The sequence below is a fragment of the Mus caroli genome, unplaced genomic scaffold (assembly GCF_978045245.1).
Source record: "Mus caroli unplaced genomic scaffold, Mus_caroli_1 scaffold_11, whole genome shotgun sequence".
NCBI classification, from domain to species: Eukaryota; Metazoa; Chordata; class Mammalia; order Rodentia; family Muridae; genus Mus; species Mus caroli.
Genome location: NW_028227266.1, coordinates 21,122,113 through 21,145,976, shown reverse-complemented (window position 1 = coordinate 21,145,976; position 23,864 = coordinate 21,122,113). Strand labels below are relative to the sequence as shown.

The following is a 23,864-nucleotide window of genomic DNA, read 5'->3' as shown; positions in this document are numbered from 1 at the left end:
TAATTTAAATGTTACTAAAGAAATACAATGTACAACAATTTTCTTTAAGAATTTTTTTCCATAGGAAGAACAACAATATCAAACAGCCAGATCCTCCAGAGCTCCCAGAGACTAAAGCACCAACCAAAGAGCACACATGGAAGGACCCATGGCTCCAGCTGCATATGTAGCAGAGGATGGTCTTTTGGGATATCAATGAGAGGAGAGGCCCTTGGTCCTGCAAAAGCTCAATGCCCCAGTGCAGGGGAATACTAGGGTGGGGAGGAGGTAGTGGGTGGGTGGGAGAGCACCCTCATAGAGGCAGGGGGAGGGAGGATGGGATAGGGGGTTTTAGAGGGGAAACCAAGAAAGGGGATAACATTTGAAATGTAAATAAAGAAAATATACAATAAAAAGAAATTTCTCAGATTGTGGCTCAAAGTAAAATTCCCAAGAAGTCCACTGCCATTATTGCAGCAGAGGCAATAAACAGCCCATGTTGAGCATGAGATGTGTTGAGCAGCCTCTTAGAGATTTACCATCTTCCCTGCAACATATAAAACATTTTTCCATTTTTTTCCTAAAATTTGATCCAAATTAAACTACTTTAAGTCTACCTTGCTAGCATATCACTCATTTCCATATCTGGTTCTTCATGGACTTTTTCTGAGAGTCTTTTGTTCCCACCCTTCCTCTGGCCTGTGGATCACTGCTCCCTCCCTTTGAGCCTCATTTCCTCCTCCCCCTCCTCCCCTTCCTCCTCCTCCTCCTTCTTCTTCCTCTCTCTCTCTCTCTCTCTCTCTCTCTCTCTCTCTCTCTCTCTCTCTCTCTCTCTCTCCTGTGAATCCATGCTCCCCTCCACATTTTTTTTCCCACAGAACTGGACATGACATGCCTCACAGCCACATTAGAGCTTCCAGATTCTGAATATCAGCTTATTTTCATGCTACCTCCAACAGCGGTATTCCACATATTTGTATTTTGAAAATCATATTCATAGACTTTAATCTGCAAAGGACTGGAGATGTCACATTTTATCATTAAATATAGATCACTATGGTTGATTTTCTAGGATGTATTCTTCATGATTTTAAATGGCATGATAAGATAAAATGACTTTAGCATGCTAGGAAGGCTTTTCTGTATAGGACAGATGAAGCCTTACAGAGAGCTTTTGTGAGGACACTGAAGGTGGCATACTCATGTTGGTAACATATGAAGTCATTTTTGTAAATGAATCTGTAGACATCTAAATGTTCTAAGCTTGCTAGAGGAAACATTCAAACATGGCTTTTATATCCATATAGAAATTATTACCAGACTTTCTAACACCACAGGAATTTTGCATCCAGCTTTCTTCTCTCATTCTGGTATATGTGTTTTTACTTACCTGTGATGGCCAATTGAGTCACAAAGAAGGTCATTCTGGACTTTCTTTTTCTTCTCCATGTGGAGAACAGCACAACAGAGTTTCCCACAATAGTGAAGACAAACAGGACCCACAGGGTTATCAGCTGTTCTGTCTGCAAGACATAGAGTAGCTTGAAACAGAGCAGGTAAAGGACCAGGGTGCTTCCTAAGACAGGTGGTACAGACTCCTGTGCTTGGCACTAGAATGTGTTTTCATGGCTTCTAACCCCCACCCAGCAAATGCCCAGGGAAGCTGGACTCCTTTATCTAAGCTTCGGTGTAAATTGACACAAACAAAAATTCTTCTTTGGCCTGGGAGTAATTTTAACTCCATGTGAGAGATCAGGGTGTATAAAAGAACACTACAGTCACAAAGATATGGGAAAAAAGTACTTAGAAATAATAAGATAGATAAGTAAACCAAATTCATCAGTTTGGTGAACTATTATGCTGCTATGAAAGGTAAGTGGTGAAGACTTAGTAGAGACACTAAAAAAATACATGTATTATAATATTTAAGTGGGAAATATGATCAAATTGTACATTGGAGATGATTACAACTTTGCAAAATTACACACGTAGGAAAAGAAATAATGTGCACTGAAATGTTAACAGTGACTATTTCAGGTAGTGTGATTATGGGTTAACTCTCTCTTTTTCCTTTAACAAATTTTATGAGATGGTAATATTAAAGTTCTGCTGAATAATGTATAATTAATAAAGAGCAGGGATGCCACTCACTTAAAATGCCAAGTCCCTCACAAGGTGTTTTCCATGATCACCTCAAAAGGAGCCTTTTGTCTGCTTGACACCCACAGAACAGAATAAACAGAGGGACTGGGACTCTCTAGACTCCAGATGAGATATGACATAAGGCTTATGAGGAAAGAACAGAACACATGCTCAGAGGAATTCAGCAAAACCTGAAATCAAAACCAAATCATCCCAAGAGGTCTAGGCGAGATTATCTTAGGAGCCAACCAGACCAGGGCTTTAGCACAAGAACAGAAGAATCTCAAGTGTTGATTAAATTTTCTGTGTTATTTAGCTAGATTCTTGAGTGCTGATCTTTGGGGAAACACTAATCTAAGATGTTGAAATCAGGTAATTTCATAGATGTGTTTAGCATCTATTGTCAGTGAAGGAGATTAGCCTGCATAGTGTGGACAGCCCTCATGCAGTGAGTGGACTTCCCATGGGATTGAGTATAAACAATCCCTTTTAAAGATGAAAATATCAGTTTATGTGTATTTAACCTACCTAGCATATCAAACATCATATTTTAGCTTAGCTAACCTTACCTGTTCAGAACACTTAAATTAAGTCACAGTTCAACACTATTATCTAACATAAAGTCTATTTTATAAGAAAGTATTAAATAGCATATGAGATTTGTTGAAAATGGTTGCAAATAACTGCTTCTTCTCATGACAGTGTAGCTCACTGAGCACTGTATTGCAAAAGAAGATCAAACTGCATGCTGCTGGCCCAGGAAAAATATCCAAGCTCAAAGTTCAAAGAACTGTTTATGGAGATGGACATTTGGCTTAGTGATCAAATACTACTTAGCCTTGACAGCTATGGTGTGTTGACACCCCAGCACCACAAGCAAGCAGTATTTATATTGAGTGCATATTCTTCTACATGACTGTAAAGCAAAAAATTTCAAGAGTTGAAGCATCATTAAGTCAAGGACCATAATTATATATACTCTCACCATAATCTATTCATTGAAGAACCAGGCTGGTACTCTCTGTGTCTGCTGAGCTCACCAGTAACACTATTTGTTTTTCTTAGCATAGAAATTAATCTAAGTTATGTGATAACAGGAGGATAAGTTGTTTTTTAAGAAACCAGAACAATGCAGACCATATACTCTTTGGCTGTCTTTCCATTTTAATCAACTTCCCATTCCAAGGCAAACATCATTAAAATGTTATTTACTGTTAATTAGCACACAAAGAATTAGGTTCATTATGACATTTTCAAAAAGGTGTTTTTGTAGAGTCCCTTCCTCCCTTCTCTTCTATTTCCTTCACCCCACTTCTGCCTTTCAGCCCCTAGGCACTTGCTTCCCACAGGCATGTCTGTGTGTTCTAGTGCCCTCCCAGGAGTCTACTCCCTTCTTCCTCTCATGAGGAGACCTTTATGGTTTCAAGCCAATGCCCACATTCAGACCCACACATATAATCAAATCTTCCTAAAAGCCATGATTCGTTACTTGGAGAAGAAGCTGTGCTATGTGCATGGTTGCGTCTGGGTCAATTTTTCCGAGAGTTATATGTTGCCCTGGACTTTTCACAATTTTGTTTTGTTATAGGTTTTAAAAACCATAGTTTATGTATAGCAAAGCAATTTATATATCCTGCTAAACTGTACTAGAATGTTATGTTATTGTCTTTTATTTCATTTGTTTATTTATCTAGCAATTAAATCTTTATTGTAAAGGATTTATAAGTAAAAAAAATTATACATTGAAATTAGGCAGATCTAAAGTCCATAATCTTGATAAACTTCTCTACAGTTAGAGTAGCTCACCTGAGGCCCTGAGGCTTCACATTGGATTTTACATTCTCATTATAATAATCTATAATAAAGAGTAATATAATAATTGTAGTTTTGATTGTTGGTTTGTTTTGTTGCCTGCTTTTTTGTTTTGTTTTGTTTTGGTAAAGGTTCTCACTTCATAAGTCTGGCTGCTCTAGAATTCAATATGTAGCTCATGCTGGCCTTGATTGCTAGAGCTCTGCCTGCCTCCACCTAAAGTGTGATGAGGCTAAAGGCATGCCCCACCACTTCTAGACTTATGGCAATACAATTTCAAACAGAAGAAAACAGGGAATTATTTTGGGTTACAACCCCCTTCTCACTAGAACATTTTTTTAAAATTACTTCTCTTAAGCAAGAAATGTATTTGGTGACTAGTCATGTGTGCTTCTATTGTAGCAACTGTCCATTATAAAGAATCATACCAAAAGCCCAGCTTTACAGCAGCCTCTTCATCAAAGGGATAACACATGTTGCATTTTTCAAGGATTGTAAAAGTGGTTCTTGCTACTTCAATACACAGCTGGTGGAAGCCATGACAAAGCTAAATCTAGGGAAGAAAATAGGTTTCTTTTTTCTTTCATGAATTATGTGAATTTTTCTTGATTTCTTTTCTAAATGTTTAGACTTCACTCATATGTTTTCCTTTATAGACAAATATAGTTCTAGTCAAATGTAATTTTGATTATAGTCTATATCCTGCCAATACTTACAAAATATTTTATAAACATAACACATAGAACAAACAAATACTTAGTGTTAGTTTGTGTGTGCATGAACATTTTTTTTTTATTTTCTAGAGTCAACATACAGTACAACTTTTTTTAACAAGCAGGAGAAATGTCTAAATAAAAGTGATATTTTTACACAATAGAATGAACTATTTCACTTAGAAATGGATTGACGGAGAGGAGCCTGAGGATAAGAAGGTCCAGCGACAGGCCTAAAGTGGGATCCAGCTCAAAGGGAGGTGCCAAGGCCTGACACTATTATGGAGTGCCTCACAAAAAGGGATCTATCATGACTTTACTCTGAAAGACGAAACAAGCAGCTGAAAGAGTCAGAGGCAGATATTTGCACCCAACCTATGGACAGAAGCAGCTGACCCCTGTTGTTAAATTAGGGAAGGCTGAAAGAAGCTGAGTAGAAGGGTTATCCTGTAGGAGGACCAGCAGTCTCAATTAATCTGGACCCCAGAGATCTCTCAAACACTGGACCACCAAACAGGCAGCACACACCACCTGATATGAGCCTCCCAACACACATACAGTAGAGGAATTCTGGGTCTATGTTCATTCAGAGATGATATACCTAACCCTCAAGAGACTGGAGGCCTCAGGGAGTTTAAAGGACAAGTGGGGTGGGGATTGGGGGCAACCATATGGAGATGGGGTTGGGTGGGGAGGAGGTGTCCGATGTGGAATGGTCAGAGGGTAGATGGTGGGTTGGGAAATGGAATATGGAGGGTAAAAAATAAATTAAAAATAAAATAAAAATTTAAAAAATGAAATGGATTGACAGAATGAGAAATATGGTTCAGCTATTTGGGAAATTGACTTTAATTCCTATGTAGTGCATGGCAGAAGGAAATAACTGACTCCAAAAATTTTGTAATTTCCACACATGTGCTGTCACATCTTTGTATATGAACATACACATAAAATACATAAAAAGATACGTGTCAAGTACATATACATACATGCACACATACATCAAATATAAATGCATACATATATACATTAATCTAACAAAGTAGCTTAATAGAGGGTGGAGAGATAGCTCAGTAAATTAAGTGTTTTTTTTTTTTTCGTGTGTGTGAAAATATGAGGACCTGTATTCTGACTCCCAGCACACAGGTAAAAGCTAGACACAGTGATAAATTTTTATAATCTTAGCTGTGGGGCAGTAGAGAGATCATAAGAGTTTACTGGTTAGTGAATGGCAGTAGCACCTTATTCTTTTGAGACAAAATTTCTTGCTCAACCTGGAGATAAGTGTTTGGTATAGGTTTATCTATATTTTGTATAGGCTGAAGACACCACTCATTTGTGCCACAGAAAGTGGGGAAACCAAGTTGGTACTCATTTGGAATCACTACCCTACTGAATAGTTTTCATGGTTCTGGACAGTTCTGTGCACACTATGGGAGGAGAAACATCATCACTCTCACAAATTTCAGAACACTGCAAACTACAACAGCCATTGGTCAGGCAAGATAACCTGTCTGGTGAAGAGCAATATGAACACTATGGAAGTAACCAATCATATTTTTATTGAAATCTAAGGCATGTTCCATGAGATGAAACCCATACCTCTCACTATGAACAAGGTAACAAGAGATAAACCAAAGACCTTAAGGGAGAACCCAATATGAATACAGTATTAAAATGACTTCTAATGATTTATTGCTAGACTTGTCTAGTAGAGCATCGCTTAGACCTTCAGCCATGCAGAGAAGAGGAGATTGTGGAATTCTCAGTTTTTAAGGAGACTTCTATAAAAACCCCATCTTTCCAAATCTCAGAGATCTTCTCAGAAGGGAGGACAGAAAGATTGTAAGTTCCAGTGATGGTAGGCAACATCAAAGGGACAGTGTGTTCCTAGATACCGCAGGGCAGCTGCACATGTGAACTTTAGCAGTTGTGCCAGTATACAAAAAAAAAAAAAAAAAAAGAAAGAAAGAAAAGAAAGAATGAAAGTAAGAAAGAGAAAAAATGAAAGGAAAGAAGAAAGAAAGAAAGAAAGAAAGAAAGAAAGAAAGAAAGAAAGAAAGAAAGAAAGAAAGAAAGAAAGAAAACTTAGGCAAATTCAAGCTCTACAAAATTCCAACTTGCAAAGGGGATAGAAGCATTAAATCCCAGCACTATTTGATGAGCTACCAGCATTTAATAGTATCAGGAGAGGGAGGGTCAATTTTCTTTAATGATATTATTTCTGTAGATTATTCACATGTCAGAGCAGGATTTATTTCTAAATTCTAATAGGACAACACAAACTAGACTCAATGAGGCTGAGAAGAAAATCCAAAGTTGCATAGGAAGGGTGTGGAGGGTAGAGAGAATGGTTATGGGTAGGGTTGATGATGGGGAGTGAATATCTTCAAAATTGTTGCATAAAATCCTCAAAGAATTAATAAAACTATTTAAAAATGTAAGGTGAGAATAAAAATAATGTCAACCTGTGATATAGAACACAAATGCACACACATGCACATACACACATGCACACACACACATGCACATGCATGTAAAAATAAATGCTTATATGGCTGTGGGAATGGAGAATATTGGAAAATGAGTTGAGTGAAGTCAAATTGTCTTACTTGCTAGTTCCTTCTGATCAAAACAGAAGTAGGGGTCCCTTTGGTTGCCATATTAAAACCTCAACCTTCACGCCATGTTACAGAGATGGAAATAAGTCCTTAGGATATTCTTCAAGACTATCATTCCTGGAAGTCCAGGATAAATCCAGAACTCCCATGAACCCTAGAGTGCATCAGGCAATATTTCAGTCTTCTATCCTGGGTTTACAGATGGAGGCCTGAGCTTCTGATTAGATCAGGGCCTTGTACCATAGCTCTATGAAAGTAAATGAGGGTAGGCACTGTGGTAGTCAACAGGGGAGCGGGAGGCACAGTGCTGACCTTTGCTAATTTGGAAGGTACAGGTAATTGCTTACTTCTTATGTGCTTGTCATTTCCCTTTTAGAGGATCACATTCTTGCTAACTGTTAAGGCATAGACCTTGTCATTTGTCCTCTTCTCACCAGAGATGTTGGAAGTCTGATGACTTCGTACTTCAAAAGTAGTTTTCATATGAGCGGCATCGAGAAAGCCCAGGGAGGTCACACTATTATCCAGAAACGGACTATTTTGAATCTAATGGGGAAATTCAGTTTTATTAGATAATTGCTGCTTTGAGTTGTTTATCTATCTAGATAAATAACTCTTTGCCAGAAGCTGATAGCAAGGGCTTCTTCCATGTATCATGCTGACACTTCCTATCCAGCAGGTGGTCGTCTGGTAGTGGGGAGTGAACAATGGATTTGATCATGGAGAACTTCTCTGTTACACATTGTAGATCAAGTTGGAGAATAAATTTGTTGACTTGGCTTAGAAGGTGCATTTATATGGCTAACTGATAACGATACATTAGAGTGCCAAGGAGTTGACCAAGTATTTGTGACCTGAGTGAATATCGTCTGTGTATGTTATGCTGTCAGGAAGGATAGTGACACCTTAGAGGTACTGTGATTCATGAAAGGTTGAAGAGTCTTTGGGCAAGTGATACGCTTTGTAAAGTCAAATGGGGTCACAGGACACTCTTGCTCAGCTGATGGAAGTAGCTGTAGAGATTGATGTGTGTGTCTTTACAGTGTTGGGACACCAGTGTTGGCTGTCTTGCTGGCAAAGTTTTCTGTAAATGCCTCCATGCCCTATGTGTTTTGAACAAACTAGGCGGTCAGAGTTGCCCACAATCTCTTAGAAACAGTACTTGTTTGTGAACTATGATCATGGCCACAAGGAGTTGTGTGTGTTGGAGGCCTTTGAAAAGAATTTTTAAAAGTATGGGTTATGACTTCGGTAATTTCTCTTTTTAATATTTAATTATTTAATTATCTAATTAATTATTTACTTATTTATTTAGTGTGCTACCTGTATATACACCTGCATCCCAGAAGAGGGCATCAGACCCCAGTATAGATGACTCTGAGCTACCATGTGGTTGCTGGGAATTGAACTCAGAACCTCTGGAAGACAAGGCAGCATTCTTAACTGTTGAGCCACTTCTCCAGTCTAGGTAATTTCATAATATAGTTTGTTTAGGATAATCCTAGTATGGACATTTAGCAAGTAGTTATATATACATATGTGTGATATATATACACACACATATATGTGAATATATGTATATCACATATATATCTACACATATATACATACCTACATGTATACAGATACACATATACATCTGTATACATATGTCTGTACATGTATTATATATATATATATATATGTCTCACATATATACATATACACACACATATATATGTATATATATGTATATATGTGTGTGTATATATATGTATATATGTATATACATATATATGTGTATATATGTATATATGTATATATGTGTGTGTATATGTATATATGTGAGACATATGTGTGTGTGTGTGTGTGTGTGTGTGTGTGTGTGTATGTATTTGTGACTGTGGGCTTCAAATGATATACTCCGGTAAGCATCATCACTTAATAATTACTCTGTATCTAGACTCTAGAGTAAGGCTATTTATCATCTAATGATCTGAAGTTTTTGGAGATCCTTCAGGAACTGCACTCACTGAACATTTGAACACATTAACTTCAACTCTTGTCTAAGGAGGGGGTGGGTCAAAAATAGCCATCTCCACTATCTTACCCAGAGACTCTAGATGTACCATCGATTTGGGAAGGTCGCTGTACATGTCTTTGATACTGTTGAGAAACTGAGGAAATGATAATCTTTGCTGCCTGTACTGCTATTCTTCACAAACATGGGAAAGGACATAACCCATAAGGCCTTGCACACTTCCACCTTCCTTGTACTTACATAAACTTGTTCTCCACATTTGTTGACATACCATAAAAGGTTACTTGAGGTCAAGGTGAATTGTTGTTGACAATATCTAAAATTGTATGGAAGGTAAGACTGCCTGCTTATCACTGTGTTCACCAATGCAGGGAGAGTGCAACTTTGCATCATTCTGTTATGTCCTTGCCAGGCGAATCTTATCCTCCAGGAACAAGGATGTGAAGGAAGACTGAACTTCCCTGTTCCGACAAAAGATAAATAGATCAACTTCTCATTCAGTTTCTGGAAAGAAAGGGACAGCATGGAACTTTAGTCTGTAAGAGATGATAATGGCTTCAAGATACAGTGTCAAGAAAGGAAACAGGAAACCAGGGTTTCAGGGCTGTGCAGACGGAGAGCTAACAATTCACGGGTCTGGGTTGCAGCGCCAGCAATGGAGCTGGGCTAAGACCTGTCCTACAAAGATGTCATGTTTACTATGGCAATTAGATTTGAAGAATCTGATGAGAGCATCTTGAGGGATCTTTCATAATAATAAAAATTCCACCAACATATGCAATTAAAATGATAAGATATGCAAACAATGAGAAGACTAAAATATCACCACGTCTGAGATGTCAGAATCAGCTTCTTAACAGAATACAACCTTGCTCTCCTCAAGGTTTTCCTTGGGAACCTGCTTCTTTCTTTCATTGCAATACATTGAACCAAGAACTTTCTGTAATTTGACATATGCCCCCTCATTTAATCTTCCTAGCAACCAAAGAAAGGATTTTTGTTCTTCAGTTTATAGATGAGATAATTGAAAAACAAACCCGTATTGTCAAATGAACTCTGATCTGAGTTAGCTTGCTTGTTCTGTGGATGGACTATCATATGGACTATAATAGAAAATCACTTCATCTGACCTATTTAGTAGCTCTCTGCCTTCTAACATTATTATTACACATTGAAAACTATTATACTGATCCTCTATTGGGGGTTCATTGAACTTCAGATATTTTTTAAACCATAAATCTACAAACATCTATTACATGCATCTAATTCCCATAAAATCCATCCCTAGGTGTCAATGATTGAAATCAAGAAGTAGTAGAATTCCATAATATTGCAGAATTACCAATTAACTTGTACAACAGTTCTTCACATTGCAGGTGATAGAAATGAGAATTTCAATGTCCCCACAAAGACAGGAGCTATCTTTCATCAATATTTTCCAGTTTTGTTAGTGACAAATATTTTATGACCTACTTGTCTGCATACATCCTTCCTCCCAGGACTGGAGTTTCACACATGGTTTTTGTGTGGTTGCTGGTGATTCAAACTCAAGTATTTGTGCTTGTGAAGCAAACACATTACCAACCAAACCATCTTTCCTGTCCCACCATGTATATTCTTTATGATTCATGTTTTTGCCTGTTTTCAATTGATGTGGCAAATTCCTGGTGCTGGGTAATACATAAAGTAGTTCACTTACCCAAGGCTTTGGTGTTTCAAGAGCACAATTTCTAATTTGTATCTGTTTGACTCTGAAGCGAGTTCCTGGCTACATTACAAATTGGTAGATACAATCATGGTGGGGACATTGGTGTGTGTGTGTGTGTGTGTGTGTGTGTGTGTGTGTGTGTGTGTGTGTGTGAGAGAGAGAGAGAGAGAGAGAGAGAGAGAGAGAGAGAGAAAGAGAGATATCATATGGTAAGAAAAGAAGCACACATGATTCATGAGCCAGGACATGGGGATCAATTTTCTCCAATTCCTTCCAGTCAGCACTAGAATCAAGCTATTGTAGCTGAAGTGTCTGCCACAAGGTTCTACTTCATTAAGGTTCAGCTACCACAACATCACTATTCTGGAGACCAATTTGGATATTAACATTTGGGGGACACATTCAAGATATATTTAAATTGTAGCTTCTTGACTTTTGGGTTTATAATGAAAGGTCATCAATATTGTTGAATGGTGGTAGGATCTTATTGTAATATAGTATTGTTCTGTGATTCTATTTCAATTTACTTACAATTCTCTTTTGTGTGTGTATGTGGGGGGTACTCACAAATGTACATTTCTCTCTTTTTATGTGTGTATGTGCATGTGAATTTGTGTGTGTGTATGTGTGTGTGTATGATGTATGCATGCACTTGTGTGTGTGTGTACACCGAAAATCGGTATTAGGCATATTCTTTGACTATTCTCCACTTTTCTTTTAAAGTGAGTCACTCTCACACTGGACTGGAGCTCTCCAGCCTGTCCTCCAGCTCCACCTTTTCACTGGTGGGATTGCAGGCAGCTACCATGGTTTCTGAGGTTTGCAAGGAAGTATTTTACCCACTGGGCCATCTCTCCAGTCCTCCAGTTAATTTACTCCATGAAATCAATAGACAAGTGACTTGTAATAGAGAGTGCTGTCCTGTTTGCCTCTTGCATGCCTCTGTTCCTAGGAATGGAGACAGTGTGGCATGAGGAATCATTCTGTCCATTGACTTCAGTCTTCTGAAATGTTTTATCACTTGCTGCATTTGAAATTTTCTTTTGGAAATGGTATCTCTTATTCACTTTTCCCCAATTGACAAATGATGGTTTATATGGCAGTAATCTACTTTATATATTTCTTTATGTATTCCTTAAGACTAGCTAACTTGAAAATTATTTACATTTCATTCCCTCACAAGCCCCCAAGTTATGCTGAAATGATTTAAGAGTTTTATTCTTCCTATTCTTAATAAATTTTAACATACCTTCCTAACAGTCATTTTTGGCACATGTATTAAAGTGTCATAACCACGAATTATTTAGCTATTAATTATGTCTTCTGAAAGATCACTCTTCTGTTTTGCTTAATTCCTGGCTGCAGTATTCTTAGCTTCACTTAGGAAGTTTGGGGCAGGATACAAACCCTCTGTGGTAGCTGGAATTCTTCTGTACCTGCATGAAAACCGATTCTGGGGGATGGCACTGTGTTCTTCTTATAACCATCAGACATGCATTACAAACATGGACTACAGAACAGTTTTCCTTCTTGGATTTTTTTTTTTTTTGTCTTTGACTAAACACATTTTTCTAGTTAGATGTTTGGTTTCTTTCCTTCAATATTTTTGAGATTTAGACACAAATTTACTTGGGTTAGGTCTTTTTGCACTGTGAAACTTTTTGGCATTTTTTTATATTAAAAAGCTCAACTTTTAAGAATCAGGTAAATTGAATTCTATCATGGTTTTCCTGGCCATGTATCCACTCACCACTGCCATGGCTAGGTTATTGTGTGGACCTTCTAGGTTTCTGCATCTCTCCTCTGCCTGTATTCATACTACTTAGCTTTCTGTCCTTTACTGTGAATTTTATGAGACTTTATTGAGTGTTCTTCTATGTTTCTTATCAAGTTATCTTTTCAGTCCAGATTTTTGAAGCAATGGTATTTTCATGTTAAAACAATGTTTTTCTGAACTCACCCATGCCCTCTTTTTAATGCAACGTCCATTCAAGTCTGCTGAGAGTATGGATGAGTTTCTAAGACTTCCATCTCTTTCAGGAAATAAGTTTTATATCGAGAAGCATTTTGATATCTCAGGCAATTTCCTTTCATGAAATTTATTTGATTCTCTTCATACTCATCTGTTTTTCCCTCAGCCTGCATAGTGGTCTGGAGGAGTGATTTATTGCTACACTTGCCTAGAAGCTCTCTGATCTTTGTTCATCTCTTTCAAGCTCATGTGATGAAGGTAGAAGAAGTTAGAGTGCTTGTGATGTTTCCTCTTATTCATCGTGATGAGTGAACTGAGAAAAACCCCTGAAAAGAGATAATGGTGGGATGAGGAATCAGGTCTACCTTCACCACAGACTCCATTTTTACCAGAACAATCTGTGGTCCTGCAGAAGCATTTTTTATCTAGGTATCCATGTCCTGTTACTTGGAAGAGGATGTTAGCCAAAGTGTTCCACAGTGACACCTGCAGCATTCCTAACAGAAATCTGCTCCCTGGATCCTTCATTGTGGAGCCCCAGTGGCTCCTCAGGAGTGGTAACTTCAAGTCAGTCTTGTACATAGAAGTGTCTACATAGACTTCAAGAATTCTTTCATCTCTCCACCAGGTAATGAGCTAACTTTCTCTTCCTCCTCTTCAACCTCCTCCTCTCCTGCTTTCTAAAGTTTGGAGTGAATTTGGGAGCTTAAGGATAACAGTAAACATTCTAGTGCTGAGCACATCCACAGTCCCCATTTTTTCTTTTCATTTTCATACAGGGAATCATTGAGTTTCCCCAGATGGACTTAACTCATGGTGTAACACAAATGGGTCTTGAACTTGCCAATCTCCTTTCTAATTTCCCAAGTAGCTGAGATCAGAAGCCCATGCTGTCATCCTTGCTCCCTATTTTCTATTGTTGGTACAGAATGTTTTGATTATAATTACAGTCTGATGACAATTTGCAGGCAAGTCAAAACAGTAAGAGGACTCAGGCTCTCCACACTGAAACTCGATGTTACCCTTTCAGTTTAAATCTCTCTACATTCCCCTTCTTTTACACAAAGCTCTGCCTGTGGTGTGTGCAGTTAGACTCATCAGTGACAGCCAGGAATGGTCCACTGCGCACATGGTGAGTGGGCAAGCACAGTGATGGCACCAAAGGCAGATGGTAATTTTCTGTCCATTGGGCTACTGTGGAGGCCAGCTTTCTCTCTATATAAGCAGCATATTTCAGGCTGAGGCATTCTAGCTTTGAGTAAGTGTGGAGCTGAGACATGCCCCACTGGGAGCACCCAGTGACTAAAGCTCTAATCAAGTGACTGGTTTGCTATCTCAGTGAAGTGCCAGCCATCCTGCAGGAGTGCTGGGAAGTTAGGTGGGCTGGACTTGCTTTAGTGTTTGAAATTTGATTTGCAGGCACAAAGAGCTCTGAAAGCAAATCCAGGCTTCTTCTCCTCAGGGTTTGATGGGTAGAAGCTGTGCAAATAGTTCACACAGGTCCTCCCCATCTGAGGAAATAGTCCACACAGGTCCTCCCCATCTGAGGAAATTTTTAGATGGAAAAAGTCATTTTATTGATTTCTGCGCTCTTCCTAAAAGTTTATTTTGTCAATTTATTTATGAATTTATTTATGAATTTATACAGCATGTATTAATTGTCCACAGTGTATTGGATATAATCTAAAGTATTGATGCTACAAGTATTGATGCTATAATAAAACATACAGCAGGTGTGTTCAATTAAGTTTAATCTTGTCCATTAAATATAACTTTGAAAACATTGAATGGCTGGCTAATTTTTCATGGTATTCACATGTATGTGCGTGCATGTGCGCGCACATGCACACACACATCAGGGTAATGTGAGGATTCGGGAAGTTGTGAAGGAAAGGGCGATGAGGAGCTGAGGAAAGGCCGATGCAGGAGTAGTACTTCCCACAGAGCTGAGTGGAGTGGTGGAGCCTGATTGAATTCAAAGACTTTGGTTCATGTCCAGGTGAGATACATTTTAGGTGAGAAGCTCTTTGACTTTGGTTTTCTTATTGCTAGAATAATTATAAAAATAAAATCCTCCTTAGACTGACTTGATGGTTAGCAATGATGAAGATGGAGGGATTTAGCTTAGCTTTGTATGCAGTGTCATAGGAAGGATTACATTCTTTCTTCAATTGCTGGAGAGTTCTGAGGGTGGCAGGCCTTTGCTCATGGTGCTCACATTCTCCCTGTTCACCCGTTATCTGAATCAATCTGATGTCCTGTCATCTAAGTTTATCAATGTCTCTGCCCATAACCTTACATCCAATGTATCCTGATGGTGGCCAATACCATTCTTGACCTTCACAGAATATAGTTGAGGACTAAATGCCCCCTAGTGGCCACATGAAACAGGATTCCGGTCAGATGCCTCACAACTGGATTGAAACCATACTAGAATTTGCCATTTTTCTTCTTAAATTTATTTTTACATTGATTATTATTATTTATTTATTTGCATCTGTATGTGTTTGTGTGAGAGTGTGTACCCACTCATGCATGCCATGGTGCATATGTTGAGATAAACAGAAAACCTTGGAAGTCAGTACTCTTTTTCTACCATGTGAGTTCCCAGATGGAACATGGCACTGTTTCTTACTGAGGCCCATCTATGGGATGAATTTAGAATCTCCAATGCCTAAATGTAGAGTTCTCTCAGTTCTGTGGTTTATGTTTTATAACTAATTGACTTTGAAACAGAGGATAACTGACTGATGTGATGATGTCAGCTGCCTGGGTGGTAGCCTCAGAGTAGTGCAGCTCAGCTCTGAAGAGATAAATCACAGGAGTCCATGATAAGTGTCATGTCAGCCAGAACTGACACAGGACTGACAGTGTGTTCATGTGTGTGTGTGTGACACTGAGTCTAGATCCCCTTGATGATCTTGACATCTGTATGGCTGTGCTGTCTAGTTGGGTGTAACTCTGACACAAGCTGGAGTAAATTGGGAAAAGGGAGCCTCAGTTGAGAAAATTCTTCCCCTGGATTGGGCCATGGGACAGTTTCTTGATTGATCCTTGTTGTGTACCCTGCCATTTCTAGACTGGTAGTCCTAGGTTCTGGTGGTCCTAGGATGGCTGAGCAAAGCAAGAAAAAACAAGCCAGCCAACAGCACTCCTCCATGGCTTACCCATCAGTTCTTGTTTCCAGGTTCCCGTCCTTCTTGAGTTCCTGCCCTGTTCTTTTCAGTGACAGATGGTTACCTGGAAGAGTGAAGTAAATAAACCCTTTCCTCTTCCAAGTTGCTTTTTGGCCCTGGTCTTCTATCACAGCAATAAGAGCCCAAAGACAATGGTCCACAGTAAATGTTAACATATTAGATGGATTAAAGGATGACAAATACAGAGGTTCATTTGCGATGGCAAGTATCTCAGGAGATTGAAACCATTTAGTCATTCTACTTGACTCTGGGCATGTCAGGCTTTTCTGGAGTGCAAGTCATGATTTAGCTAGATGTAGTTGGAACTATCTTGCCCATAGAAGTCCTAGAATATGGAAAACAAAAGCTTGAAGTGTATTTATCAGTTGTAAAGTGAGTGGCTTCTTTGGCTCATCACATTACTATCATAGTGCATATGTAGTAGCGTGCGTTCACTGTTGATCACAGACCAGGATCTGGGCATCCCTGGGGAAGCCTTCCATGTTGACAATACTCCCATCAGAACCTGGCTGCTATAGTGTCCCTGTGCTCAGTCTTTCCCAGTAAGCAAATGTGGAAGACACAAGTGGGTCTCTTGGCTTGCAAACCCTGTAGCCTGGACTCTGATGCAGCTTTGCACACAGGAAGTTCATGCTATTTCTGCCCACTTGGTGGGTTTCTTTCACACTTCGGGCAGAGACAGTAACATTGCCTCGCACTGTAATTTATGCCTTCGTGTTGAAAACAATCTTCATCTTCATTCTGATCCAAACAGTGTTCCAAGCTTGGCTTGGAAGCTGGGCTAGAGTAAGCCTAAGGTCAATTCTGATTACACATTTTGGACACTGGAGCAATGTTTGGCTGTAGCATGACAGTAATCACAAATCACAAATCACAAGTGACAGAAAGATTCAGCTACATCATCTGCTCTGCATGAGGGTTAGAGAACTGTGCACCCTCACATTTCCTTGGTATGTTTTTTGGATGCTGTTCCTTATGTGATGTTGAAAACTGATATTTCAAACACAGGAAGGAGTAAATATCTGATACTTTTCAAGTCAGGAAATGAAATTGTAGAAAAAGGCTCAATGATAAATGAATGCATAAAGCCTTGGTTCTCAGCAAGCAGCAAAGACTTTCCTTCTGCTGAGAACTGTGTGGCTTTTCACCCCACTACTAAGTCCCAATTAAAGCTCTTGTTTTTTTGTTTGTTTGGTTGGTTTTAGGTTAGCTGGGAATACCAAAAGCAAAACTATGAATTCTTAATTTTATTGAGAATATAAAGATATCCATATGCCTAAACGGATATTTCAGTGAGACAGTCAGAGACAGATTGCAAAGCTGTGATTCCTGAAGATGCTTAATTAGACATGGGCAGTTTGCCTTTCTACTGAGCCCTGGAGATGTCTGGACAGTTACTGAAGAGTTAGCAATTTCTTGCTCAGCACTTTGTCTTATCTATTCTCATCCAGTATTTCTTTGCAAACTCTGCCAAGTGGTCAATAGCCCACTGACTGACATGGAAACCCAGATGTAGGACTGTCATTATTCAGAGGGCTACCTTCAATTTTGCCTAAAGCCATCTTCTGAATATGGAGTTTTGAGAAATCTTATTTATTTATTTATTTATTTTAATATCTAAGATTATTACCCTCCCCAGCAACTCAGCTGTAATACCTTTGCAATTACAATTGGAGTATTGGAATCCCAACTGCTTTTCTGTATTCACCATCTCCAGCTGTCTTACCTAGAGCTAGCTAAGATTTCTACCTTGTATTATCTAGCTCATTTTCATATGCATAGACTGTTAGGAAAAAAACCAAAATATTTTAAAGGTATGTATAAATGGGTACTTAATTCTCATTTTCTTCTTTTGGAGACTTTTAATAATTCTTTGATAGACATGTAAAACAGAGATAGAGACAGCATCTCTAAAATATCTGGTCCTATCTGGGGCTAGCAAAGCAGATTGGTGGAAGAATTTCTGGACAAAGAATGGCTGGCTGGCTGGCTGGCTAGCTGAGATAGGAGTTTAGGATAAAACTTGTCCTATGCAGTATAGCAGGACTGTGGATCAACCTGTCTAGAGTAGTTGTGGTCTAAGAGTCATTCTACAAACTTCTGAGGATTGATCCAGGGGAGGTATTTACCTTGAGAAGAGACTGGACTAATACACAGTTGTACACAAAGAATGATCAGAACAAAAATGGAAACTTGTCTTAGAAATAGTATAACTGTGAACATCATTCAGTTGACTTACAGTTTCCACAGAGTTCATAGTCAAATGGTGAGGGTAAAGATTGTAAAAAAAAGAAAATGGCTTTCAGGAAAATGTTTATGAATGAACATCCCAAATGAGGAACTTGAAGAGAGGTTGTCATGGTTGACCAGAACTTGCATTCTAAAAATATAGACTCACAAGGTGAGTTGAGTCTGAAGACCTGGAAAACAGTCAAGCAAAGAATTGACAGTAGGGAAGATAGGTTGAGCAAAGGGCATTTCTTGAGGAGAGATCCTGGCTGTCTAGACATGTACATAGTGGGCACCAAGTAACCAAGATTGATAATGAGGAAGCAGAGCTGAATAACGAAAGGCACCTCGCAAAATGGGGCATGGTCTGTCCTAGATCTTGTCTCAAGCAAGTAGAATTATTGGAGAAAAGACTCTCTATTTGGATCTTCAGTGACAACACTATCTTCACAGGAAGCAAATTTTAAATGTGCGCTTCTTTCCACCAACGCCAGATAACCATTGAAAATGTATTTCTTAGCTTAGCATCTAGGACATGTTCAATGACTGCATGCACATTTCTAGTCTGTGCAGGGAGGATTAGTCAACTGGTTTGAAGTGTTTAATCAGCAGTGCTGGGAGCCATAGACTAAGCTTAATTGAATGTGTTAATTTCCTGTTCCGTATCATTTTCAGTCAGAAAGGACTTGGAGCATGGAACTATGTTCACATTATTATGAGAATCAGTGTTCTGGTTGCCAGGAAACTTTAGATTCAACCACCAACAGAAATACCAATGTTCCTTATGCACCTCAACGATGGCTCTCGTGACTCTTTCTTGGCACACAAGAGGATGTCCTTATTAACCACAAATGAGGTAGATTGGAAGCTTTGAAACAATTAAATTCTGAGGTTCCATTTGAATTCCCACAATGTATCAAGCCACAGCTGTGAGAAATCATCTGAAACCCTATTGTGCTTTGAGTCTATGGAGTAATTAATATTTGCTGAATAAACAAACCAAGTGTCTGCTATGTACGAAGAACTAGGATTAACATTTAAATTGCTATTTAATCTCTAGACTCTTGAGATAATAAAAACTAACATTTGGATAAATCAGGTCCAAATCTCTACAATCAAGTAGAAGTCAAGCTATTGCATCCTTCACAGCCCACATGGAATTGATTTCAGCATTTTTCCTACACAATCCACCTGTGCTCAAATCTCCTTAATAAAATGCTGTAATCATAGCATGTAGCCCTTGCCCATCCTCCTGTGTACTTTACCACATACCTAAATTACTTATAATACTCAGTGCAATGCAAATTCTGTGTATATGGTTGTTATACTGTACTTCTTGGAAAATAGTGACAAGAAACAGGTCTCTATGTGTTCAGGGCAGACCTTTGGTAACAAATTTTTAGTGTTTGAATGTGGATGCAGAATCCACAGATATGTAGGGCTAACTATAATTAGTGTAAAAAAATGAAAAGATAGATTTCTTCCTGATGAGACATGCAATTGATAAAACTAAGGCAGTAGGGATGTGTTGTTTTGTCTGGAAGGTGGTGTCTGAAGAATTCTCATGGATGGACCATCACATCTCAGACTCTGATATTTTCAGCTTATTCAGGAGACTGAAAATCAAACAGCTAAAACCAGCAAAGCATAAAACATGGATTGCTGACACGTGGAAGGCAGAGGCAGAGGCAAGGACCAGAATGTAAAGCTGAAAGCCCTGAAAGGTTAGAAGAGACATAGGGCAGATGGCAAAAATGTATAGGAGGATGCAGAGATAGCATCCAAAATCACAAAGACTGGAAGCTCCATTTTTCACAGGTGGATGCAGAGAGAGTATCCAAAACCACAAAGTCCAGATGCTCCATTCTTCATGCAACTAAGCTGTGCTGACCAAGTTGTGATGGGCTAATGAGTTAGCGTGCACCCAATTCACACAGCTCATCATCTGCCTGAGTTTCCATCTGTCCTTTCATTTGCTCGCCTTTACTCCTAGGTCCATGTACCGGCTGGTTTTGTGTCAACTTGACACAGGCTGGAGTTATCACAGAGAAAGGAGTTTCAGGTGAGGAAATGCCTCCATGAGATCCAACTGTAAGGCATTTTCTCAATTAGTGATCAAGGGGGAAGGTCCCCGTGTGGGTGGTACCATCCCTGGACTGGGAGTCTTGGGTTCTATAAGAAAGCAAGCTGAGCAAGCCAGAGGAAGCAAGCCAGTAAGGAACATCACTCCATGACTCTGCATCAGCTCCTGCTTCCTGATCTGCTTGAGTTCCAGTCCTGACTTCCTTGGTGATGAACAGCAGAATAGAAAATGTAAGCTAAATAATCTCTTTCCTCCCCAACTTGCTTCTTGGTCATGATGTTTGTGCAGGAATAGAAACCCTGACTAAGACAGTCCCTTATGAACAATGCAGGTCTAGGAACATGACAGATCCACCTCATTCAACATCAAGTCAATTACTGCATCTACATCCTGAGATTTACAGATTCAGCTGTCTGTTTGGATGCAACTGCCACTGGTATCTAAGTCTGAGATTTTGGAGGAACCTTGGTTACTCCAGTAGAAATCAGTGCTCTAGACCAAGTTATTCCTCTAGTCTGATGCCTAACACTGTCTGACAACATCTCCATTTTCTTCACCGGTAGGCATGGAAATCCAGCATCCTGAGTGGCTCACCCATTAACAATGATGATGTAAGATGGCAGAATATTTGAAAAATAGTGTTTTTGAGAGAAGATCTATTGAAAGAGTAGGTAAGTCAGAGCTCTTATGCATTATGTGGGTTTGACTACTTGGAACTAGAGTATCAAAAATGAAAAGGGCTGTAATGTAAGAAACCAGGGAAAGAAAAAAAAAAACATGGGAAAACTAATGTGGCTCATTGAAATATTCCTGCTTACTTTCTGCACAACATTATGGATTAATAATTTTAAGATAATGTACATCACATAAGTGGATGCTCACAGTCAGCTATTGGATGGATCACAGGGCCCCCAATGGAGGAGCTAAAGAGATCTGCAACCCTATAGGTGGAACAACATTATGAACTAACCAATACCCTGGAGCTCTTGACTCTAGCTGCATATGTATCAAAAGATGGCCTAGTCGGCCATCACTGGAAAGAGAGGCCCATTGGACATGCAAACTTTATATGCCCCAGTACAGGGGAATGCCAGGGCCAAAAAGTGAGAGTGGGTGGGTAGGGGAGTGGGGGGAGGGTATGGGGAACTTTTGGAATAGCATTGGAAATGTAAATGAGGAAAATACCTAATAAAGTAGTATCTACTTATCAGAGTCTGGGTAGCAGACATTCTTACTATATGCTGTGCAGAATGGAAGAAGTAAGTTACTGCATTAGTTAGGGTTTTACTGTTGTGAACAGACACCATGACCAAGGCAAGTCTTATAAAAAAACAACATTTAATTGGGGCTGGCTTACAGGTTCAGAGGTTCAGTCCATTATCATCAAGGTGGGAGCATGGCAGTATCCAGGCAGGCATGGCACAGGAGGAGCTGAGAGTTCTATGTCTTCATCCAAAGGCTGCTAGTGGAAGACTGACTTCCAGGCAACTAGGGTAAGGATCTTATACCCACACCCACAGTGACACACCCATTCCAACCAGGTCACACCTATTCCAACAAGGCCACACCTTCAGATGGTGCCACTCCCTGATCCAAGGATATACAAACCATCACATTCCACTCCCTGGTCCCCATAGACTTGTTCAAAAACATGAGTCTATGGGGGCCATACTTAAACATAGCATAATGCAAAATGCATTTAGTCCAACTTTCAAAGTCCTCATAGTCTATAGCAGTTGCAACAATGTTAAAAGTCCAAAGTTCAAGGTCTCTTCTGAGATTCATTCAACTTAATTAACTGTAATCCCCAAAGCAAGGCAGGAAACCAGCTGGGCAAACTCCAAACTCTGCATCTCCATGGCTGATGTCAAAGTGGTCTTCAGATCTCCACTCCTTTTTCATCTTTTTTGACTTCAACAAACTGCTTCCTCCTGGGCTGGTTCCACTCCCTGTTAGCAGCTTTCCTCAGCATGTATCCCATGGCTCTGGCATCTTTAACAGCTTTGAGTCTCCAAGGCAATTTCAATGTTACAGCTTCTTCTTTCAGTGTCTGGGATTCCACTTGATCTTTTGGACTCCTCCTAAGGGCTGGCATCACTTCTCCATCTCTGCCCTCTGTAGCACTCTATGCTCAGGTTGATCCACTCCATTACGGCTGCTGTTCTTGGTGATCATCCCATGGTACTGACATCTCCAATACACTGGGGTGTTCCACTCCAACTAGGCTTCACCAATAGCCTCTCATAGGCTCTCTTCAGGGTGCCAAGCCTCAAATCCTTTGCATGACCCCTTCAATCCTGGGCCATCAACTACAGCTGAGGCTTCACCTTCTCCAATGGGCTTCCCTGGCCTCTCACAGTGCTAAGCCTTAGCTTCTCTCCATGATCCCTTCATTCCTTCACAAGCAGTACCACCTGAGTGACTCTTACACATTACCAAGTCCAGCCGCAGCATGAGGTACAACCTTGGGTATCTCTGGAACACAGCTTCTTTGTGCTCCCAGAAAACAATTTCCAGAAGATTTCACCTCAACGATGCTGGTCTCTTCTTAATCACCGCTAATTCCTTACCTCCAGCTAACCAGCATCAATTTTCCTAGTAGTTCCTTCCATTCTTAACTCTAGAGCCAGAGCCACATGGCTGAAGCTGCTGAGTTCTGCTGCTTACAGGAACTAGAACATTACCCCCCTTGTATTATTACATTATCACTAGCTTTATGTTTTCTAAATCCTTCACTGCCTAAGCTTGGCTATCCTGGTTCTTGCTCTGTAGATTGACCTTGAATGTAGAGATCAGCATGCTTGTCTCATGGGATTAAAGGTGTGTACCACCATGCCTGGATCTAATTTAGCTGGGTAGGATCTTGCCCCAAGGTCCCACTCCCTTAATCTGTTATCTCCTAGAACACAAGAATTTGCTCCATTTCACTTCCTGGTACTCCTTTAATACTCAAACCATATATTTTATATTTTTCCTTTCTAAGCTTGCTATGCTTGTTCAAACTTCTCTTCATAAGACTTAACCAGAGAACAAAGTCTCTGCTGGGCTTTTTTGAAACTTCTTTTGTCAATGCAATTAATCCAAGTCTCTTCACCTTAGCCTCAGGCAAACTTTTCAGACAGGGGCAAAAAGTAGCCACTTTCTTCACCAAAATACCACAAAACCAGTCTTTATGCCACATTCTGAAATTCTTCTCCTTTGAAGTCTCTTGGGCCAGGTCAACACAGTTCAAATTACTCCCAGCAACAAAGTCTTCCATATTCCTACTAGGATGACCCATTAAGCCCCATTTAAAGCATTCCACTGCTTTCCAAATCCAAAGTCCCAAAATCCACATTCTTTCAAATAAAAGCATGGTCAGGCCTATCACAGCAATACCCCACTCCCA

General features: G+C 39.5%; 1 protein-coding gene across 2 annotated transcripts in view; it reads right to left on the bottom strand.

The window, feature by feature from the left end:
• The window catches only part of Npsr1 (neuropeptide S receptor 1), a 203,064-nt gene that overhangs the window by 163,866 nt on the left and 15,334 nt on the right, over positions 1-23,864 (bottom strand). For both annotated transcript variants that reach the window (XM_021172302.3, XM_021172303.2), the window contains exon 2: positions 1,370-1,502. In XM_021172302.3, the coding sequence (XP_021027961.1) occupies positions 1,370-1,502 (133 nt within the window). The remainder of the gene's footprint in view (positions 1-1,369; positions 1,503-23,864) is intronic.